The sequence below is a fragment of the Oncorhynchus mykiss genome, chromosome 22 (genome assembly GCF_057628025.1).
Source record: "Oncorhynchus mykiss isolate SJ-2025 chromosome 22, ASM5762802v1, whole genome shotgun sequence".
Lineage (NCBI taxonomy): Eukaryota > Metazoa > Chordata > Actinopteri > Salmoniformes > Salmonidae > Oncorhynchus > Oncorhynchus mykiss.
In genome coordinates, this window is record NC_143043.1 from 7,659,795 (window position 1) to 7,682,270 (window position 22,476).

Here is a 22,476-nt window from a genome sequence, read left to right on the forward strand (position 1 = left end):
GCCAATTTTGTGCCGCCCAATGGGACTCCCAATCACGACCGGTTGTGATACAGCCTGGATTTTAACCAGGGTGGCTGTCGTGACGCCTCTGGCGCTGAGATGCAGTGCCTTAGATCGCTGCGCCACACGGGAGCCCCAAAGCCTCTTTTAAGTTTCAAATTTTGACTGTTGTTCCCCTTCAATAAATGATAGATGCCCATTGGTTCTTGAATAATATAACGTAGAAGTGCCTTATAATCTGATCTTGGGTGTTTCTGATTGGATAAAACAATTGTACTAAGATTATGGAGGCTAGGATTGCAATTGGCATGATAGTTTTAAGCATTTCTAATAGAGTTTGCTTACAATACTAACAGCCTTTGATCTTGGGTGTTTCTGATTGGATTAGACTGTTAGTATTGTAAACAAACTCTATTCAAAATGCTTAAAAATATCATGCCAATTGCAATCCTAACCTCCATAACTATGTCAAGGAATATGACACTAGTTACAATTCCCCAGCCCCATTCTTTGGATTACCAAAAATATGTTCTTATTTGAACTTTAACCTCTGACATGACATACTAGTGTTGTCTCAGAGAGTCCAACACACCACAACTCCTTATAAAGAGAAGAAAAGAGAAGAGAGAGAGAGAGATAAAGAAAGAGGAGAAGCCAGGTCACCCATGACACAAGTCAGTATTCAACGTCCATCCATGTCTGAGGACATTGGGAGATGACGTGGAGACCGGCCACTTATTCCTAACCTTAAACATTTGACATTTCTGCCATATTGCAGACACCTATTCAAGTGGGGGGAAAAAACATTTCAAAAGCTTAGCAGAAATTTCGAGAGCCACTTTCACTTGATCCTGCCTTCGGCACAGAGCCAGCTCGGCTTCATAGGGATATCGGTGTAAATGAAGACACCTGTTCTTCTCTCTGAAAAATCCACACAACCAATCTACGCCTCATCACTTCTCACTGACACTCAACTTCAATAACAGCTATATACAACTGCAGTCATTGACACATAGGTACTGTATGTTTCTCTCAGACTAAATTAACCAATGTTGTTTAAAGTAGAAAGGACAAAAGTCATTGTTGTCTCAAGGGGCCCTCACAGTACTTTCATAGTCCATTGTAATTGTACAGAACACACCAGAACAATCTCAGCAAGGGCTGTTACCTCCCAAGAGGGTTGCTCTCTCTTGAAGGCCCCATACTCCCAGCAGGCTTTAGCAGAGATGCATTTTTCAGAGCAAATTAAAAAATCATTATCACAAATATAAAGGTCACCCTTCACACAGGGGAAGCCCCTTTGAAATAGCCAAGCATCAGAGGCTGAGTTAAATTTGTTGAAACCTCCGGGGGCCCAGTTGTATTGACATCTAAAAATCACTTTAGTATTGCACAACATCCCCTTCCTGGCAAAACACAGGATGTGTGGAGGACAAACAAGCTTTTTTCTTTCTTCTTCTGCTGTTGCCAGAAATGCTTTATAGAGCATGCTAATGTTGGAACTGCTTGCTGGAGAAAGATAGATTGCTCGATTCAATCAAGGGAGTAGCGAACGGTGTAAAGTCATTACCGTTTGTGCAATGTCATGCGTTCTGGTTTCTGGTGGACCTGCATATTCTCCATTTGGGGAAGTAGCTAGCGCATGCTGACACTGACATCTATAAATAGTTATTGCAAACAACAGTAAATAGTGTAAATCAATTAAGGATGCAACCAAAATATGGTGCGCTGTCACAGACCGGAACAGCTTGAGTTATATCCAGAACAGTTTGAGTAGGAGAGCTAATTTCCTTCTCTCTGTGTTAGTTTCCGCTCGAACCCTGAGGGCCCGAGATCGTAAAGGCAGATGGGAAAGAGGAAGATATATGACTGTGGAGAAAAGGTAAGATCTCTGTGTGATATCAGTTGGAGGGAGAAAAGACTGTGACCTCCCAGGTTTAATCTCCCTTTACCTTCCACTTTCAAAACATGCCTAATTCTGAGGGGAACTGCTGGAGGGAGAACTTGAAACCTAGAAAGACAGTGAAAGAGAGAGAGAGATAGCGAGAGAGAGGGAAAGAGATATGGAGTAAGGAAGAGAGAGAGATCCAAAGGAGGAAGGAAAAAGGGGGAGATAAGGAGAGCCGCAGCAGTATGAGCATCTTACCTGCTCAGTTGACAAAGCGGGTCGGAGAAGTGAGGAGAGTCAAAGGGGTGATGGGAGGGGGGTCCTGGGGAGGTCCAGGGTCTATCCGACTGGAGGCAGGGTGGTCCGGGAGGGAGGAAGAACGGAGTGACAGGGAGCAGGGAGACGGGGAGGCTAGAGGGGGAAAAGAAACACTGCTCGCCTCACTCTCTCTTTTTATCTCTTTCCCTCTCCAACACACACACTCCCAGACACACACACACGCGCGCACGTTCAGAGGCAGACACCAATACCTGCAGTCACTCAAACAATGAGAGAAAGGAGTACTTGCATTCACACGCTTTACCAAAGAAGAAGGAAAGGGAGAGCTACCCTCCCACTCTCTCCTAGGAGCCAATAGCGAGCAGCCAATAGACACCCCTGGCAGCAAATCAGAAACCCGGCAGCCAGTGCCGTGCCCCAGCCAATAAGTGCAATTGCTCATATCCAATTGGAATTATTACTCAGGGAGCAGTGTGAAGGAAGCTTCCCTCCGAAGGACAGACAAACCAGTGCACTTAGCCATTAAGTGTGATTTAAGATGGCAACAGACATTAGAGTAATTAGATTTTGAGGCACTTAACCCAGCACAATAACACTGCATGCTCCACTGCAGACCTGGCAAAGGCTGCCTCCAGAAGAAAGAGCAGGTTTGTCGAAGTGGAGTGGAGTTAGGGAATGGATATCTCTGCACACTGACACACATGCATGGAAGCGCATGCATGCAGATATGTGCAGATGTGCAGGCATGCATGCTCATGCACATAGATGAATAAACACACACACTTGATCGATACCTCTACCGAGTTCTCAGCTTTGTAAATGATCAATGGCTTTGTCAAGCTTAATTTTCCATTAAACGCATGCAAAGTGGACTTTGATAGCGTTTTTGTATGTGAGCACCGATGTGTTGAAAGGTAGATTTTCTCTCTGTGGGAGAGAATTCTCGTGAGACTTCCCAGCTAGCCCCAGCTGTGAATGTCTGTGTCCAAAATGGTACCCTATTCCCTACATAGTGCACTATTTTTGACTAAAGCCATATGGACAGCCCATGCACTTATTAGGGAATAGGTGTCATTTGGAACACTACCTATGTCTCAGGATTTAGGAACGTTTCAGTGCATGGACTACCTCTGGACTCCCCTGTGTTGTCTGAGAGCTTCTCTAAAGATAATTATCTTCTAAATACTACACAGGGGCCCAGAATCGATGCCTGTGCCAATAGGGAGTGCACTATAACATGGTCTGATATGCATAGCCAAAGTACCATGTCCAGTGGTCAGTGCCAGACTTACGTCCCCAGAGTTAGTCTTTCTCTGGAAACGATATCCACAGATATATCACCTTGTCTTAATGAAATTAGTTCTACCGTGTCTTGTTGAATTGCCACTGACTCAAAAGGTTTAAGATTACAGCACTATCAGGGGCGGTTTCCCGGACACAGATTAAGCCTAGTCCTAAAAAGCAAACTCAATGGAGAATCAAAATTATTTTTAGGCTGCGATTGGCTTAAATCAAACATAAAATGTTTAAAACATTGTTCAGACATTTCTGTTTTCTACCTGGTATTACTCAATCTGCGCAAATATTTCAATTGCATTCCATCGCAGATAACAAAATGTATATGGGCCGGACCTGGCACAGATCAGCCAATTTCTTCTGGCCCACATTTGGTTTGGAATTACGCTCCTGAAGTGGCCCAGAGGCAGCTGCCGTAAATCAGCCAGAAATGACCCACTGTGTAACTGCATGTCAGCCAGCAATTCAGGAAAGGTTCCCTAAATCTAGCCAGAACTAGATTAAATTAGTTTAATAGTCACATGTACAGGGTTACAGATATAATTATAGGGTACAGTGAGCTCAATTTTTGAGTTCCAAGCTTCAACATTGTAGGATAAAGTGAAAGATAACAATACAAATAAAATACAAATAATTATGTATACATATTAACAACTGTGGCAATGATAAATATCCATTGAGGTAAGCAGAGGGGGGTAGGAAGCCCGGGGGTCAGGAGGGGGACAAGGGGAGCAGGTAGCTCCCCTTGTCCCCCTCATTCAGCAGCCTGATGGTCTGGGGGTAAAGCTATTGGCCAGTCTGACAGTTTTTGCTGTACTATACTGCCTGTGTCTGAGTGTTGGAAAAGGAGAGAACAGGCCATGGCTTGGGTGTGTTGTTTTCCTGGAAGTGAGCATAAAAGACATTTAGTTAGTTTGGGAGTTATTTGTCACTGGGCATCTCACAGCTGGGTTTTCCTTTACAATCAGTTATCATCTGCAAGCCCTGCCACATCCGACGAGCATCGGTGACGGTGTAACAGGACTCCACCTTCCTCCAATATTGTCCTTTTGCATGTCTGATTTCTCGTCAGAGGTCGTGGCGGGCTTTCTTATATGTGTCCATGTCCGTGTCCCATTCAATGTTAGCAGTAGCTTTAGCCTTTAGCCCAGCACGGATATAGCCTGTAATCCATGTTTTTTGGTTTGGATAAGTATAGTCACTGTGGGGACAACATCATCTATGGACATATTGATGAAGCCTCTGACTGATGTGGTAAATTGCTCAATGCTATCGGATGAATCCCGTAACATATCCCAGTTTGTACTAGCAAAACAGTCTTGTGGCCTCGCGTCAATTTCATCGGACCACATCTGTATTGAGCGCGTCACTGGTACTTCCTGGTACTTTAGCGCGTCACTGGTACCTAAGCGCATCACTGGTACTTGAGCACATCACTGGTACTGAGCTTATGGTTGTAAACAGGAAGCATGAAGATTTGCCAAAAGGAGGGTGAGGGAGGGCCTTGTATGAGATTTATGCGTCTGTGGGTAGAATAAAAGTGGTTGAGTTTTAGCATCCCTAGTGACGCAGATTAATTGTTGGTAGAAGTGAGGTAGAACAATTTCAAGAGTCCCTGCAGTAAAGTCTCTGCCCACCAGAAACGATGCATTTGGTTGTGCAGTTTCTTGTTTGTTTATGGCTCCATACAGTTTGTTGAGTTCCAAAGTGGTGCTGGCTTGTGGAGGGATGTAGACAGCCAAGATCATTACAAATGAGAACTCTACTGGTAGATAAAAGGGTCTGCAGCTTACCATGCGGTATTATATATCAGGTGAGCAAATGCTCTAGATTTCCTTCACACTGGAAGCAGTGCACCACTTGTTGCTTGTGAAAAGGCACACACCTCCCCCTCGAGTAACTGGACATTTGCCAATAAAATGGAGGGAGTACCAGTCGATTTTCTCTACGTCCCAGTCTCACAAGGATGCCAGTACTACCAAGTCTATGCCTGCTGCGTTTTGGTAGCCCATGAAACAAAGGAATAGTTTAGGAATAGTGATCAGGAGAACAGCTGAGTCAGTGGTTGAAGTCGGATTTGATGTCGAAATCAATGTTAGTAATTGGCAATCTTATGTCCAAAAGTGCTTGGCGGTCATATGTGATAATAGTATGTGCTAACTTTTTTTTTGTTACAGTCTTGTCCCATCGCTGCAAGTCCCCTACGGACTCGGGAGAGGTGAAGGTCGAGAGCCACGCGTCCTCCAAAACGACCCTGCCAAGTCGCACTGCTTCTTGACACACTGTTCACTTAACCCAGAAGGCAGGCGCACCAATGTGTCGGAGGAAATACCGTCTAGCTGGGGACCGGAGTCAGCTTGCAGGCACCAGGGCCCGCCACAAAGAGTCGCTAGAGCACGATGAGACAAGGAAATCCCAGCCGGTCAAACCCTTCCCTAACCCAGATGACGCTGGGCCAATTGTGCGCCTACTCATGGATCTCCCGGTCACAGTCGGCTGTGGCACAGCCTGGGATCGAACCTGGGTCTGTAGTGACACCTCAAGCACTGTGATGCAGTGCCTTAGACCGCTGCGTCACTCGGGAGGCCATGTGATAACTTCCTGTACAAAAAAGTAAAGATAAACACTATTTTTAAAATTAAATGGCAAAGTCGGGTTTGAATTTGTCAGATGTTGGCCTTGTCCATCGGCACCATCTTTATCAAAGTTAGGTAGCTACTTAGCTTGACTACACACATGAATGGGAAAAAACTCTGTTGTTTTTCACTCGGTCAAAACACTTAAATTATACATCAAAATGACTAGAAAACATGGAGTCTAGGTAAACACGTTATCTCTAGATTTTGAAAATGAAACAATGTGTACAAACCTGAAAACAGGTTAAATAAGGAGACAGAGAGCTAGTTAGCTTCTCTCAGTATCTCTGGCTTTTCTTCCAACGGTTACAAACCAACATGAAGAAGAGAAAGTAACACTCCGAATGTCTCCCCCTAGTTGTAGCCTCAACGCCATAATAATGCAGGGGGTGGCTTAGAAATCAGAAATAAATGAATAGGTACATTTTACATACAAAAACAAGACTTGTTCTAATAAACAGACCGAGTTCCAGGGATAGGCTAAGTTACACCTTTACAGAAGGGCATTACAGAATTGGCAAGTCCACATTTGGAAACATTGCTTCTGCAACATGTTAATGCCACCTTTTCATATGTGAGGAGAATAAAATTATTAAACCCCCACATGTGAAACTGAAAATTCATTTCAATCTGCAATTCAAATGAAAACATGTTGTTCTCCTCACTTGTGAAAAAGTGATGTGCAAAATACATAATTCCTCTTTGATATTGTGTGTAGGCAAGTGACCAAAAATCTCAATTTTATCCATTTTAAATTCAGACTGTAACAACAAAATGTGGAAAAAGTAAGGGGTGTAAATACTTTCGGAAGGCAGTATACAGTGGCTTGCAAAATAATTCACCCCCTTGGCATTTTTCCTATTTTGTTGCCTTACAACCTGGAATTAAAATAGATTTTTGGGGGGTTTGATTTACACAACATGCCTACCACTTTGAAGTCGCAAAATATATTTTATTGTGAAACAAACAGGAAATAAGACAAAGAACAGAAAACTTGAGCATGCATAACTATTACCCCCCCCCAAAAAAGGGCAATACTTTGTAGAGCCAACTATTACAGCAATTATAGCTGCAAGTCTTTTTGGGTATGTCTCTATAAGCTTGGCACATCAAGTCACTGGGATCTTTGCCCATTTTTCAAGGCAAAATTGCTCCAGCTCCTTCAAGTTGGATGGGTTCCGCTGGTGTACAGCACTATTTAAGTCATACACAGATTCTCAATTGGATTGAGGTCTGGGCTTTGACTAGGCCATTCCAAGACATTTAAATGTTTCCCCTTAAACCACTCGAGTGTTGCTTCAGCAGAATGCTTAGTGCCATTGTCCTGCTGGAAGGTGAACCTCCGTCCCAGTCTTACATTTCTGGAAGACAGAAACCGGTTTCCCTCAAGAATTTCCCTGTGTTTAGCTCCATCCATAATTCCTTCAAATCTGACCAGTTTACGATGAAAAACATCCCCACAGGATGATGCTGGGATGGTGTTCTCGGGGTGATGAGAGGTATTTGGTTTGTGTCAGACACAGCGGTTGGCGAAAAAGCTCAATTTTAGTGACAACTAACCAGAGCACCCTCTTCCATATATTTTGGGAGTCTCCCACATGCCTTTTGTCATGGGTGCCACGTTATTTCCATTTTGTAATAATGGATTTAATGGTGCTCCTTAGGATGTTCAAGTTTCTCATATTTTTTTTTTAGAACCCAACCCTGATCTGTACTTCTCCACAACTTTGTCCCTAACCTGTTTGAGGAGCTCCTTGGTCTTCATGGTGCCCCTTGCTTAGTGGTGTTGCAGACTCCGGGCCATTTAGAACAGGTACTGAGATCATGTGACATATCATATCATATGACACTTAGATTGCAATTATTTGACTTCTGAAGGTAATTGGTTGCACCAGATCTTATTTTGTGGCTTCATTGTTATTTTGTATAATTTTTTAAAATTTTAAAACATTTTGCTTCACCAATTTGGACTATTTTGTGTATGTCCATTGCATGAAATCCAAATAAAAATCAATTTAAATTACAGGTTGTAATGCAACAAATAGGAAAAACGCCAAGGGGGATGAATACTTTCGCAAGGCACTGTACTTGTTCAGTGGTTGACTGACTAGCATAAACTGTAGTACTATGGATCCACCAGGATCGTAAACAATTATTAATGTTAATGCACTGTCGTGCCTAGAACATTACAACAATACAGTTGTCAAACATTTCTGTGTATTGAAACAAACATTTTAACTTGACTATTACTCTGCATTTAATAACCAACTGTCTCTTTTGCTTCTGAACAGCCTTTTGTTTTTAACAGTCTCTGGTTTTGGAACAGTCTTAATTTTTTTGTCCGTGAGACCACCCATAGTCATGGAGGTATGAGGCTGTCTCAAATCAAATCAAATTTTATTGGTCACATTCACATGGTTAGCAGATGTTGTTGTGAGTGTAGCGAAATGCTTATGCTTCTAGATCCGATATCCAACAAGTAATATCTAACAATTCCACAACAAAACCTAATATCTAACAAATTCCATAGCAAAACCTAATAAACACAATCTAGTAAAGGAATGGGATAAGAATATATAAATATATGGATGAGCAGCGACAGAGCGGCTACGATGCAATAGATAGTGTAGTATACAATATACACATATGAGATAAGTAAAGCATGATATGTAAACATTCTTAAAGTGGCATTATCAAAGTGACTATGTTCCATTTATTAAAGTGGCCAATGATATCAAGTCTGTAGATAGGCCCCCACCTCTCTGTGCTTGTGATTGCTGTTTAACAATCTGATGGCCTTGAGATAAAATCATTTTTTTCAATTGCTGTCCCAGCTTTGATGCACCTGTACTGACCTCACCTTCTGGATGGAAGTGGGGTGAACAGGCAGTGGCTTGGGTAGTTATTGTCCTTGATCATCTTCTTTCCTTACTGTGACATCATGTGTTGTTGGTCTGGAGGGCAGGTAGTTTTGCCCCTGGTGATGCGTTGTGCAAACCGCACCACCCACCGGAGAGCCTTGCGGTTGTGGGTGGTGCAATTGCCGTACCAGGCGGTGATACAACCCGACAGGATGCTCTCGATTGTGCATCTGTAAAAGTTAGTGAGGGTTTTTGGTGACAAGCCACATTTTTTCAGCCTCTTGAGATTGAAGAGGTGCTGTTGCGCCTTCTTCCCACACTGTCTGTATGCGTCGACCATATCAGTTTGTCTGTGATATGTACACCGAGGAACTTAAAACTTTCCACCTTCTACACTGCTGTCGAGACGATGTGGATACGGGGTGCTCCCTTTGCTATTTCCTGAGTCCACAATCATCTCTTTTGTTTTGCTGACATTGAGTGAGAGGTTATTTTCCTGACACCACACTCCAAGGGCCCTCACCTCCTCCCTGTTGGCTGTCTCAGTGCCCCAGTGTTGAGGAACAGCAGAGTGAAGATGTTGTTTCCTACCTTCACCACGTGGGGGCGGCCCGTTGCACAGGGCGGGGTTGAGACCCAGGGCCTCGAGCTTAATGATGAGTTTGGAGGGTACTATGGTGTTGAATGCTGAGCTGTGGTCAATGAACAGCATTCTTACATAGGTATTCCTCTTGTCCAGATGGGATAGGGCGGTGTGCAGTGTGATGCCGATTGCATCATCTATCATCTATCACCTATTGGGGCGGTAAGCAAATTGAAGTGGGTCTAGTGTGACAGGTGGGGTGAAGGTGATATGATCCTTGACTAGTCTCTCAAAGCACTTCATGATGACAGGAGTGCTACGGGGCGATAGTCATTTAGTTCAGTTACCTTGGCTTTCTTGAGAACAGGGAAAATGGTAGCCACCTTTGCCAAAAGGATGGTGAGTGAGGGCCTTGTATGCACCGCGGAAGTTAGAGTAGCAATGGTCGAGCGTGTTACTTGCTCGTGTACTGCCGATAGAATTTAGGTAGCCTTGTTCTCAAATTAGCTTTGTTAAATTCCTCAGTTACAGTAAATGCAGCCTGAGGGTATATGGTTTCCAGTTTGCATAAAGTCAAGTGAAGTTTCTTGATGGCCGTCTTGGTATCCGCTTGCGGGTGTGTATACACGGCTGTGACAATAACGGAGGAGAGTTCTCTTGGGAGATAATACGTTTGCCGTTTGATTGTGAGGAATTCTAGGTCAGGTGAACAAAATGACTGTATGTTGTTATAATTAAACAATGAGTCGTTAATCATGCCAGAGAGATGTTTTTTCCTGTCGGCGCGATGCACTGAAAATCCTGTTGGCTCTACTGACTCCGACAACAGGTCTCAAGTTAGCCATGTTTCCGTGAAACAGTATATTACAATCCCGGATATCTCCTTGGAAAGCAACTCATAACCTAATTTTGTCGACTTTGTTAACTAGGGACTAGACATTAGCGAGTAATATACTTGGAACCGGTGTGTGGTGTGCGCACATCCGAAACCTGTTTACTACTCCCTTCACAGAACAGCGCAACCAGAATAGAAAGAGGAGTGGGAGGCCCCAGTGCACAACTGAGCAAGAGGACAAGTACATTAGAGTGTCTAGTTTGAGAAACAGACGCCTCACAAGTCCTCAACTGGCAGCTTCATTATATAGTACCCGTAAAACACCAGTCTCAACATCAACAGTGAAGAGGCGACTCCGGGATGCTGGCCTATGGCCCATATGCTGATCAGCATACTCCAGATACTCAACTTGTCTAAAGATGGATAGTTTTATTGCTTCTTTAATCAGGACAGCATTTTTCAGCTTTTTTTCTAATGATCAATTAGCCTTTTAAAATGATACATTTGAACTTGGATTAGCTAACACAACGTGGCATTGGAAAACAGGTGTGATGGTTGCTGATAATGGGCTTCTGTACGCCTATGTAGATATTTCATAAAGAATCTGCTGTTTCTAGCTACAATAGTCATTTACAACAGTAATGATGTCTACTCTGTATTTCTGATCAATTTTATGTTATTTTAATGGACAAAAACCATGTTTTTCTATCAAAAACCAGGACATTTCTAAGTGACCCCAAACTTTTGAACGGTAGTGTATATGAAACGTTCCAATTTTAGACTGAGACCGCACTCGTGAAAGTGGTAAATGATCTTTTAATGGCATCAGGCCAATGCTCTGCGTCTGTCCTCATGCTCCTAGACCTTAGTGCCACTTTTGACACCATCAATCACCACATTAATTTGGAGAGATTGGAAACCCTAATTGGTCTACACACGGACAAGTTCTTGCCTGGTTTAGATCTTATCTGTCAGAAATATATACTTTCATCTCTGGATGGTTTGTCCTCTGAGAAATCTATAGCAAGTTTTGATGTTCCTCGAGGTTCTGTTTGAGGACCACTATTGGTTTCAACTCAGTGTCTGCCCTGAGATTGGAAGGTTGGGAGTTCGATCCTCGGCCAAGTCATACCAAAGACTGTGAAAATGGGACCTGATGCGTCTCTGCTTGGCACTCAGCATTAAGGAGATAGATTGGGGGTAAGGCCCTGTCATATACTAGCATTCTGTCCAGAGGCTGTACTTGTACATGGAACTGCCTCACACTACAGAAACAGGAGATCGGCTCCTGCTCCTATGAGCTTTTACAGCTTGCACAACCCAAGGCTCATGCAAGGCTACTTATTGATTTCATCATATATTCTACCTCTTGGGATGTCGTTCGGAAACACAATGCCAACTGCTATGCAGATGACACACAGCTGTACATTTTGATGAAACATGGTGAAGACCTAAAAATGCCTCCCTGGAAGCCTGCGTTTCAGACAAGTGGATGGTTGCAGCTTTGAAACTCAAAACAGAGATGCTTGTTCTATCTAGGTCCCAAGAAACAAAGAAATCTGCTGTTGGATCTGATAATTAATCTTGATTGTTGTACAGTTGTCTCAAATAAAACTGTGAAGGACCTCAATGTTACTCTGGGGCCTGATCTCTCTTTTGACGAATATATCACATTTTTTTCAAGAGCATATTTTTCCATCTTCGTAACATTGCAAAAATATCAAACTTTTTGCCAAAAAAGTACGCAGAAAAACAAATCCATGCTTTTGTCCTTTCAAGATTAGACTACTGCAATGCTCTACTCTCCGGCTACACAGATAAAGCACCTAATTAACTTTAGCTACTGCTAAATACACCTGCTAGAATCTTAACTACAACCCCAAAATGTGATCATATTACTCCAGTGCAAGCCTCTCTGCACTGGGTTCATTTTAAGGCTAGGGCTGATTTCAAGGTTTCACTGCTAACCTACAAAGCATTACATGTACTTGCTCCTACCTATCTCTCAGATTTGGCCCTTCCATACATACCTACACATACTACACAAGACGCAGGCCTCCTTATTGTTCCTAGAATTTCTAAGCAAACAGCTGTTGGCAGTGCTTTCTCCTATAGAGCTCAATTTTTATAGAATGGTCTGCCGATCCATGTGAGTGACAAACTCGGTCTCGACCTTTGTCTTTATTGAAGACTCATCTCTTCAGTAGGTCCTATAGCACTGGAGTGACAAACCGCTCTTGCTGTCTCTGCCTGGTGGGTTCCCATCTCTCCACTGGGATTCTCTGCCTCTGACCCTATTACCTGGGCTGAGGTACTGGCTTGCTAGTGCTCTCTCATGCCATCCCTAGGAGGAGTGCATGATGTCGTGCCAGACTTTTTCGCTATACTCGACTTGAGTGTGTTGGGTCACTGACGTGATCTTCCTGTCTGGCATTGTGCCACCTCGGTCTCGTGTGGAGGGGAAGATCTTTGTGGGCTATAGTCCACATTGTCTCAGGGTAGTAAGTTGATGACCTGTTGAGATCCCTTTGGTGGTGTGGGGGCTGTGCTTGGAAAAGTGGGAGAGGTTATATCCTGCCTGGTTGGCCCTGTCCTGGGATATTGTCGGACTGGGCTACAGTCTCCAGTGTTTATGCTGTAATAGTCTACTGTATGTGTGGGGGCTAGGGTCAGTCTGCCCTATCTGGTGTATTTCTACTGTCTTATCTGGTATCCTGTGTGATATTAAGTATACTCCCTCTAATTCTCCCATCTCTCTCTCTCCTTTTTAGGAATACCTGAACCCTAGGACCATGCCTCAGGAATACCCGGCTGTCCTCATCCCCAGTCCACCTAGTCGTGCTGCTGCTCCAGTTTATGCTGTTCTGCCTGCGGCTATGGAACCCTGACCTGTTCACCGGACGTGCTACTACTGCTGTTTTAGACTCTCCTTATCTCCCTCTCTCTTATGCACCTGCTGTCTTGACCGCTGAATGCTCCGCTATGAAAAGCCAAGACATTTACTCCTGAGGTGCTGACCTATTTCACCCTCTACATCCACTGTGATTAATATTTGACCCTGCTGGTCATCTATGAATGTTTGAACATCTTGAAGAACAATCTGGCCTTGACGGCCAGCTACTCTTATAGTTTTGATTTCCTCCAGTGTCATTGCTTTGGGTGTGGCGTGTGCTGTGCCACGAAGTTGACATATTCCTCTGCCACTTTCGCTGCTTGTGTGCTTTCAGCTCTTTGCTGGGAGTGGGTGACGGAACATTTAGTCTGCTGGGTTGTCGGCTCCACACCATTCGATCCAAGCTTTGACCTTGGATTATTCCAGATCCTCTTCAGTGGTTAGTGATCTGTCACCAGAGTGAATGTGTTTCCATATACTGTATGTACAAATGGAAGTGTATGATGGATAGTGGATATGATGGATAATGGTTCACGTTCTGTTTTCGAGTAGCGTGTCTCCACATCACGGAGCATGCAGCTGGAGAATGGCACCCAGTCTCAAAGGGCTGGCGTCCACGATGAGTTCGGATTCCTTTTGTGGATTGAAGTATTACATGGTGGTGTCACTGCTTAGTCTGTCTTTTAGCTTCTTCAGTTTCCTGTTCCTCACCCCACTGCCACAGAACGTCCTTCTTTGTGAGCTCCTGTAGTGGTGGTGCAGTGATGGTGGCATAATCCTGGATGAAACGTGAGCAGCAGTTGGCCATGCCCAGAAGACTCTTGATGTCACTTGCATTTTGGGGATTGCTGGCCTGGTGAATGGCTGTGACTTTTTTTCTGGTCAGCTAAGATACTCTCAACAGAGAAGATGAAACCAAAGAACTTCAGTCTGGATTTGTTGTACTCACATTTCTTGCAGTTGAGAGTCGGTCCACTTTCCTTGAGCGTCTGAATCACTGCTCTCAGGCTGTTATCGTGGTCAGCTTGTGTTGCTCGATACACAATGACGTCGTCACTCAGGTTTTTCACAACTGCAATGCCTTGGGATGTCTGACAGATAGCATTCTGGAACCCCTCTGCAATTGAGGTAGTGATGAGTGATTAACCGAAATGTTGGTTATTTTTCATTTTTTAAACAACTAATTCACCAACGTTGGTTAAATTATTTTGAATTACATTTAGTTCGATTTTGTCTGAGCTCAATGCGTACATTGTGCTGCAGTTTCTCTAGAGAAAATTAGATCATGCCTGAACTGTATGATGTAGTAGGGATTTGTTGTTTCCAACAGGCCAATGTTCTGCATAGTTTAGAGCATAAAAAGTGATAATTAATTACAATGACCATAATCCTTGTTGGGTATGTGTTTCTTTTATGCCTGCTACATAAGGGGAAAGAAAAAAGCATGATCAAAAGGGGATACATAGAGAGCAGTTTCTTTGAGGTATCTCTGCCTAAAAATACATGATCTAAGTGATAGATAGTTGTTATTCATCAGTCATAAAAGTATGCCTTATTTACGTCGAACTACTAAAAAAGTGATTTTGTCAGACAGCATAGACAGCAGCTCTATAGAGAGGAAGACTTTAAATGAAATTATAAAGTCATCAAATAAAACAAATGGAATATACACAACAATTTAAATATTTTATTAAAGTAGTGTAAAATAACTGATGGTTAATAAGTGATAGGAGTAATGGGCAGTCACTACCATCATGGGACTTTTATTAATTGGTTTATTCTGTGTTCTTACAGTGTTCCCCCATACAATGTTCCCCAATCATTGCCCTGGGATCTTGTTTCAGACCAGGGGAAAGAGTGCCTCCTACTGGCCCTACTACACCACTTCCAGCAGCACCTAATCTCCCATCCCACCAGGACCGACCCTGCTCAGTTTCAGCAGCAAGCCAGCAGTGAGATGCAGGGTGGTATGCTGCCAGCCAAAATACTGGGCGACGACTTGTGGGCAGTGGGTTTTGAACAACAATGACAAAACATTTATTTAAAAAAATGACATTTTTGGGGGGAAATTATACCAGCACCCAAGAGGGCACTTCGGAGATTGGAAGGGCAAAGGGGCATGTGCTCTGCACAGGTAGAGCCCTATCTTTGCACATGTCTGACGTCAAACGTAATTAAGTTCAAACCTGAGAGATATGAGTGTCTGTACATCTATCATCAGAAGGCCTTTTCACATAAAAACTAAGATACATTTTATTGGAATAAAAAATGCTAGTCTCAGCCTCCTGAGTGGCGCAGCGGTCATAGGCACTGCAGTGTTTCAGTGTCACTACAGCCTAGGGTTCAATCATAAGGCGGTGCACAATTGGCCCAGCGTTGTCCGGGTTAAGGGAGAGTTTGGCCGGGGTGGCTTTACTTGGTTCATTGTGCTCTAGTGACTCCTTGTGGCAGGCCAGGTGCTTGCAGGCTGACCTCTGTTGTCAGTTCAAACGTTGTTCCCTACAACATGTGGGCTGCTAAGAGGCGCAGCTTGGTGGGTCATATTTCGGAGGACGCATGACTTGACCATCAGGTCTCCTGAGCCCGTTTGGGAGTTGCAGCAAGGAGACAAGATCGTTATCATGAAATTGGGGAAAAAAAGGGGGGGGGTTAAATTTGTTTTTGTTTTGAGGAAGTCCAGCATCCAGTATCGTGGCAAAAAAATATATAATTGTACTCTGCTGTTCTATTGTCAGTGCAATGATATCCGAGGGGGAAAAAAACAGTGTTGGTTGTTTGAAGTAACATCTTTGTTGTAATATTGCAAACGGATGTGACAGTTGCACAGCTATGGATTCCAGTTTTAAGGAAACCTAAAACAGTTATGTTACTACATCTTTTTCACATGTTCTGAAAACATAATCCAATTAATGTATAGCACTGTTCGGATTTTGAGTGCATCATTAGAAGTGTTTAGCAGTCCAATCAAGCTGTTTCCAAAGTTTCCTGATGCGTATGTTCAACCCTAGCCCATTCCAAGATGCTAACTACCTTTAGCACCTATTGACAGTAGTATCTTCTTCCTGGGAGACCTTTGTTAAGAGTCACGATGCTCGGTCTGATCGTTAACACACATAAGTTGAGGTACAGTTTTGGAAACATAAGGAACTTATCTTTCATATCAGCAAGAAATAAGAATAAAAAAGGGTTAAATTACTACACACCTTTATAGGGTTAGTGTTCCCACATGGCCATATCTCCATGCTTACACCTGTGTGTAAGCGTAACAGGAGCTTAACTGTGGAGGAAGTGTAGCGGAATAGTAGTTTTTCAGCTGGATGGACACACAGCATATAGATTTCATTTTTACATTTTTGTAATTTAACAGCACTCTTATCAAGAGTGACTTACAGTAATGAGTGCATACATTTTTGTATCTGTGAAAATCTGCTACAGTAAGTGTATATTTGAAAGATATTTCTCATATCAGCGAAAATGTAAGGGCCATGTTTCAAAAAACGTTTCGCAACCACAAAAACCATGGAGGTTCTCCAATGCCTCACAGAGAAGGGCACTTATTAGTAGATGGGTAAAAAAAAAAGAAGCTGAATATCCCTTTTGAGCATAATTATACTAATCAATATACCCAGTCACTACAAAGACACAGGTATCCTTCCAAACTCAGTTGCCGGAGAGAAAGGAAACCATTCAGGGATTTCACCTTGAGTCCAATGGTGACTTTAAAACAGTTACAGTTTAATAGCTGCGATAAAAAAACTGAGGATGGATCAACAACATTGTAGTTACTCCACAATACTAACCTAATTGACAGAGTGAAAAGAGTGAAGCCTGTTCAGATTAACAATATTCCAAAACATACATCCTGTTTGCAAAGAGGCACTAAAGTAAAACTTCAAAAAATGTGGAAAAGAAATCAACTTTATGTCCCGAATACAAAGTGTTATGTTTGCTTACCAAGATTACGTTGAATGTTCCTGAGTGGCGTAGTTACAGTTTTGACTTAAATCGCCTTGAAAATCTATGGCAAGGCTTGAAAATGGCTGTCTAGCAATGATCAACAACCAACTTGACAGATCTTTAAGAATTTTGAGAAGAGTATTGGGCAAATATTGTACAATCCAGGTGTGCAAAGCTCTTAGACACTGACCCAGGAAGACTCACAGCTGTAATCGCTGCCTCAGGTGGTTCTAACATGTATTGACCACAAGGGGTTGAATACTTATTTTACCAAGATATATTCGTTTTATTTTTCAATTTTGTTTTATTATATGAAACATTTTCTTCCACTTTGACAATACATAGTATTTTGTGTAGATCATTGACAAACAAATGACAATTCATTCAATTTTAATCCCACCTTGTATCAAAATGTGGAAAAAGTCAAGGGGTGTGAATACTTTCTGAAATGATTGACTTCCACTGAAACAGAACAATTGAGAGTGGGATGTCTCGCTTTCCCTTCCGCCTCTGATGATACCATAGGGATAAGAGGAGGAGTCACCCATTCCAAAGCAAAACTGGCAGTTACAACAGCATGCTTTTATAGAATGGGTCTGATATGCTGTACATGACCCTCTCTATGTGAGAGGGGTGGGATGAGAGGCCCATAAAAAATTCATGGGAGATGGAAGGAGATGTCACATTGGATATCCAGCCAGCTGGCTCTGCAGAGACAGGAGAGGGTAGTGAGCTGTGAGCTATGTATGCAAGGTAACCGTGAACCGGGCCTGGGTAAATTATGGATTGACAGTACATTAAGGGGTAGCTCACCCACGATGTGAAGTTCTTAAAGGGATAATTCACTCAAAATGAAATTGGTTTCTTTACCTTTGTTTAGTCTACTGACAATGACAGAGTACAATCCATGCTTAGGTTGTTTTTACCTGTCCACTTTCACCAACTGCTAACCTTAGAATCTAGCCCCTTTTTTAACCACAACTATGGTAAGTTTTTGATGGTCTGTCCTATACGTTTAAACTCTTATTGCATTCCTAGAGTGCCACTTTTGCCTTTGTCCCATTTTATACTTGGTTTTGGCAGTTGTCCAATTGGAAATCAGTGGAGCATCCGTTTTAGTCAGAGTGGGAGAGAGAGAGTTGGAGTGATCAAGCAATAGCTGTGTATGCCAGGAGGAGCCACTCAAGATAACCTCATCCTCATCAAATATTTAAAGAATAAAGGAGTACTTAAATGTCAGATGGATCACTGTGGGATTTACTGTAAGGAGTAGGAAATTGTTGCTCATTATCTAACTAAATGAAAGGAAAAGTTAATAGTCAAATGTGTATTTACTGTTTAAGGGATGCCCCTCTTCAGATTTCTTAAAAATATCAAATACATTTATATAAGAGTAGCCAAAATAATGTCCTCAACCATCCAGTAGATACACTAACTCCTCTCAGATTATGGAAAATAAACTGTGCCTCAGACCCGGCCAGAACATGCTTTAGAATGATGCTATCCCACTTTTGATACCAATGGGGTCTTGACGAGGTCGCTGTTTTTTTAAATCGGGTTGATTTAGTATTTTACAAATTTTTTAATTTTATTAATTTAAAAAATAAAAATAATTAATTTTCTTAATTTGCTTTTCAAATAATCAAATCCATTAAACATTGAATTAAGTTTGTATGGCATAAATTTCAGATTAGGGTTTTAGACACTTCAATTTCAATAAACAATATGTCAATAAAATATATGATTACAGAAACTGAATCTATAGTTTAATGCCTCTCCTTATGAACAGCTTTGGTCAAGCTGAAAGAAAACCCTGCTTGTTAGCCGAGATATTGTTGAAATCGGTGGCGGGTGAGTCAGTCGGTTAGTATAAACAGAGGCAGATCTTCTGACAGACATGGCTTTCGCTTCCGCTCCAAATGTAATTAAGCCCAATATCTAGTCATCTCGCTCTTGTATTATTACCGTCCGTGTGAATCATTTGGATGTGCTTAGTTATTACTTACCAGCTCCTAAATATAGCTCTCCCATGGCAGCTGGGCTGTTGAGATGGTCAACAGGCACTTCACAGCAGCCAGCTGTACGTTGTTCTAACACACCACTCTGTCAGGGAGACTTAACGTGGATACTACATCACTCAGCAAATGATGTTCTTTTCCCTGAAAGATTTACTCAATCGAAGACCTTGAAGAATAGCGAACAGCATGTAATGCTGGTTATTTTTCTTTCAACCAAAGACAGCCTCGACGACATTGAGCCCCCCCAGTCAATTAATATTAGCCCCATACCAGTCACACTACTGAAGCGCGATGGGTTGAGACGCTTAAGAAAAAGCTGTGGACGAGATAAAATTTAGTAGGGTGCTATGTTTTTTTTCTCCCGCTACTTTATTTAGATGTTGGTTTGTATATATGAGCTGCACACTCAGGCACCTTTTTGTTTTGAGCATACAAGAGACTTAGCCGCTAGTAAATTGGCTTTCAAAGTCATTATCAAAAAATGATGTCATCGTGGTAACTCAATGTTACAAATGAAGCCTTTTCCTATATTTTAGCAGAATCAGCTGACAACCAGGCGCACCACTTTCAGCATCAGGAGCCCTCCTCTTTTCCAATTCCATCCTTCTCCATTGCCTCCGAATGGTCTTTTTGTTGTAATTTTTAACAAATCCAGTCTTGTCTGGGATGGCTCAAGAGCCCAGCAAGAGTCCCACCTTGCATGAATGTCAATCAAAGGTCACTGGAGCAACACATACCACACCATATCACTACAATGAAGTTAATGAACAAAATCATGCAGATACACAGGACAGATACTCATCCATCTTTCACAACAATGTGTCGTTCTATAGAAAAATGTATCTAATTGAACAGAATGCACACATCACAATGACCAACAACAATGTGGAGGACCTGGACCACCTATCTGTATTGTATGATTGTTCACTTTACAATCATCTGGACCTATGTGCCAATAGCTTTGGCATGGACCATCATCCTGTATATGCACTGAGGGCACATAATGCAGTATGCTTGAACCCTACTCCAACGGCCTTATTTAAGGGACCACCTACAAGGAACCTTGAGCACCCTTCTCTGTCACCAAGGACATTGATTTGTGTTAAGAAGGTGCTTGCAAGGCCACACACAGCTAAATCCCATTGAGTGGGCCATAAAACAGTGCTGTTGGAGTAAAAGGTGCTGAGGTGGGATTGCAATCTCATCAAAAGGTGGTTGTCTGTGACAACCATGAATCTGGATAGGGAACTAGTTTCCTGGGGCACGGGTTAAAAATATACTTTGGAGAAAACAGAGAAGAGAAATTCCAAACACATTAATATTCCAGTCATTACATTGAACAAATCCAATCTCAATTCATGGGACTATTAGTTCTATTCCTTGTTTACCTTTAAGATTTTGCTAGGTAGACCAATCATTTGTTAATTTGGCTGGTAAGCAGACAAATTATGATAACCACGTAATTGGATAAGAATATAAACTTCTGTATTTCTATCCACATGATAGTAGCAGAATATATTTAATGTCCAAGTGTCGGTAGAAATGGGTTTACATATTTTAAACCTACTGGCTCAGCACATACATTTTCCACAACAAAACCAGTCATAATGTAACACTACATTGAAATATTGGCCGCAAAGAAAACGTTGTATCCACAGTGTCATGAATTAAAAAACAACAACATTTATTTAGTGCCTCTGAGAAATGATACAGCACATACTGGTTACAAAAATAATGAATATCCACAGGTTCATACTGGTTCAGTCAAGACACAACAGTAGCACTATAGCCAAGATAGTCTCAGAAATTAATCAACACAAGGCTGCTTATTAAGACACTACAATGTGTCTTAATAAAATACATCTGGGTTTCCTCAACCAATACAGTCAGCAGTCACTCCAATAGAGATTAGCACCAAATTGAACTCAAAACATTTTCAACCCCCACTGGCAGGTTATTATCAACAGGATTATATATTTTTTGATTAAAAGCAAAATTGACCCTTACATCAAATTTGTCTCAGCATCTGCTTTACGGTTACGAAAGACATTGTAACTTGCGTCTTGGATATGAGTATGGTGAATTTAGTGTAGGCTATGCCCAATGAGGACATATAAAACATAATGTTCACCAAATGTAAAATGGCAAGTAGACATGTACAGTAAACTTCTACAGATGTAGGAATTAGTCATATTTATTCTAAGAGTCATCATATCTTACCTTAGTTTTATTTACTTATTTTTAAAAGTATCTTGACATCAAAGCATAATCTCTTTTGACATGCATTTCTAAAACCACACACTCCTTTTCGCAACGTACAGTTTTCCATATTAGGTTAGAAACACCCTCACCTGTGTAAATGTTTGAAATAGTCTGTGAAAAAGTGCTGACTACAATGTGGATTAAGGCATTTTTCATGTGTTACTATTCCAATTCAAATTGTGTGTTCTAACATAACTTCATTTAAAAATAAATATCTATTATCTTCTTTAATTCTTAAAATATCATTTAAAAGGTTACTGTACCCTACAAGCCTTAAATGGAATGAAAATAAAATGAAAATGTGGAAAATGGTACATTAAAATGGTTGAATATACCAAATTTAAAGACCGCTTCAAGAGTAACATCAAATCAGGAATAAAATAAAACTCAAACAGACATATCATATACAGACAGATTTTTTTACGCACACAATTTAAAAAATGCTGCCGCAGTTAGCTTCTCTTCTCTTGTTCAACCCCTTGGAAAATATGTGCCAATGCCCCGAGAAAAAGGCAAACACCTCTCTGTTCGACCCGTCTCTTTGGCATTATGGAAGGGATAGAGAAGACAATGGGAAACTTCTCTGCCAGGCAAGTGCTGCAGACCCAGTTCGAAAGACGTCATATTTTTAGGGGCGGCGGGAGGAGGAATGCGCCTGTTTGTACACTTGTAATGCGTTTACTTGGACCAAAGTGACAGGGATATTTTTGTAAATTATTTTTTAGAGTGTGAGAGAGAGCTGTTCTCGATACACAGCACTATGTAGGAGCTAGAGCAACTGCTGGGCAACTGTTGTAGGAGCTGGCCGGTCTGCAGTGAGGACGCTAGGCCTGTCACCTCGCGGTCTCCGGCCCTCCATGTCTCGCAGTAGTTGTCAGTCTGGCGGTGACCCTCGTTGCTAGAGCCGTGCCAGACCATTTTTTCAGGCCTGAAGGGAAACAAATCGAAGGAAATTATGTTAATCACCT

The 22,476-nt window shown here is 42.0% G+C and overlaps 2 protein-coding genes and 1 long non-coding RNA gene across 21 annotated transcripts in view; 1 reads left to right on the forward strand and 2 right to left on the reverse strand.

The window, feature by feature from the left end:
- The window catches only part of pcbp3 (poly(rC) binding protein 3), a 175,814-nt gene extending 173,330 nt beyond the window's left edge, over positions 1-2,484 (reverse strand). For 10 of the 11 annotated variants that reach the window (XR_016490477.1, XR_016490478.1, XR_016490476.1 and 7 more), the window contains exon 1: positions 2,147-2,479. The gene's annotated coding sequence lies outside the window, so the exon portion shown is untranslated. Of the gene's footprint in view, positions 1-2,146 lie in introns of all 11 variants that reach the window. The other variant, XM_036958556.2, reaches the window with a different exon arrangement.
- LOC149972787 (uncharacterized) overlaps positions 1-14,664 on the forward strand; it is a 35,714-nt gene extending 21,050 nt beyond the window's left edge. The window contains exons 3-4 of the long non-coding RNA XR_016490480.1: positions 1,807-1,882; positions 13,150-14,664. This is a non-coding gene — a long non-coding RNA (uncharacterized LOC149972787). The remainder of the gene's footprint in view (positions 1-1,806; positions 1,883-13,149) is intronic.
- A 6,245-nt stretch (positions 14,665-20,909) lies between these two features.
- Positions 20,910-22,476, reverse strand: part of LOC110501280 (collagen alpha-1(XVIII) chain) — a 177,229-nt gene continuing 175,662 nt past the window's right edge. For all 9 annotated transcript variants that reach the window (XM_090215271.1, XM_090215270.1, XM_021578715.3 and 6 more), the window contains one exon: positions 20,910-22,436. In XM_090215271.1, the coding sequence (XP_090071397.1) occupies positions 22,223-22,436 (214 nt within the window). In that variant the 3' untranslated portion in view covers positions 20,910-22,222. The remainder of the gene's footprint in view (positions 22,437-22,476) is intronic.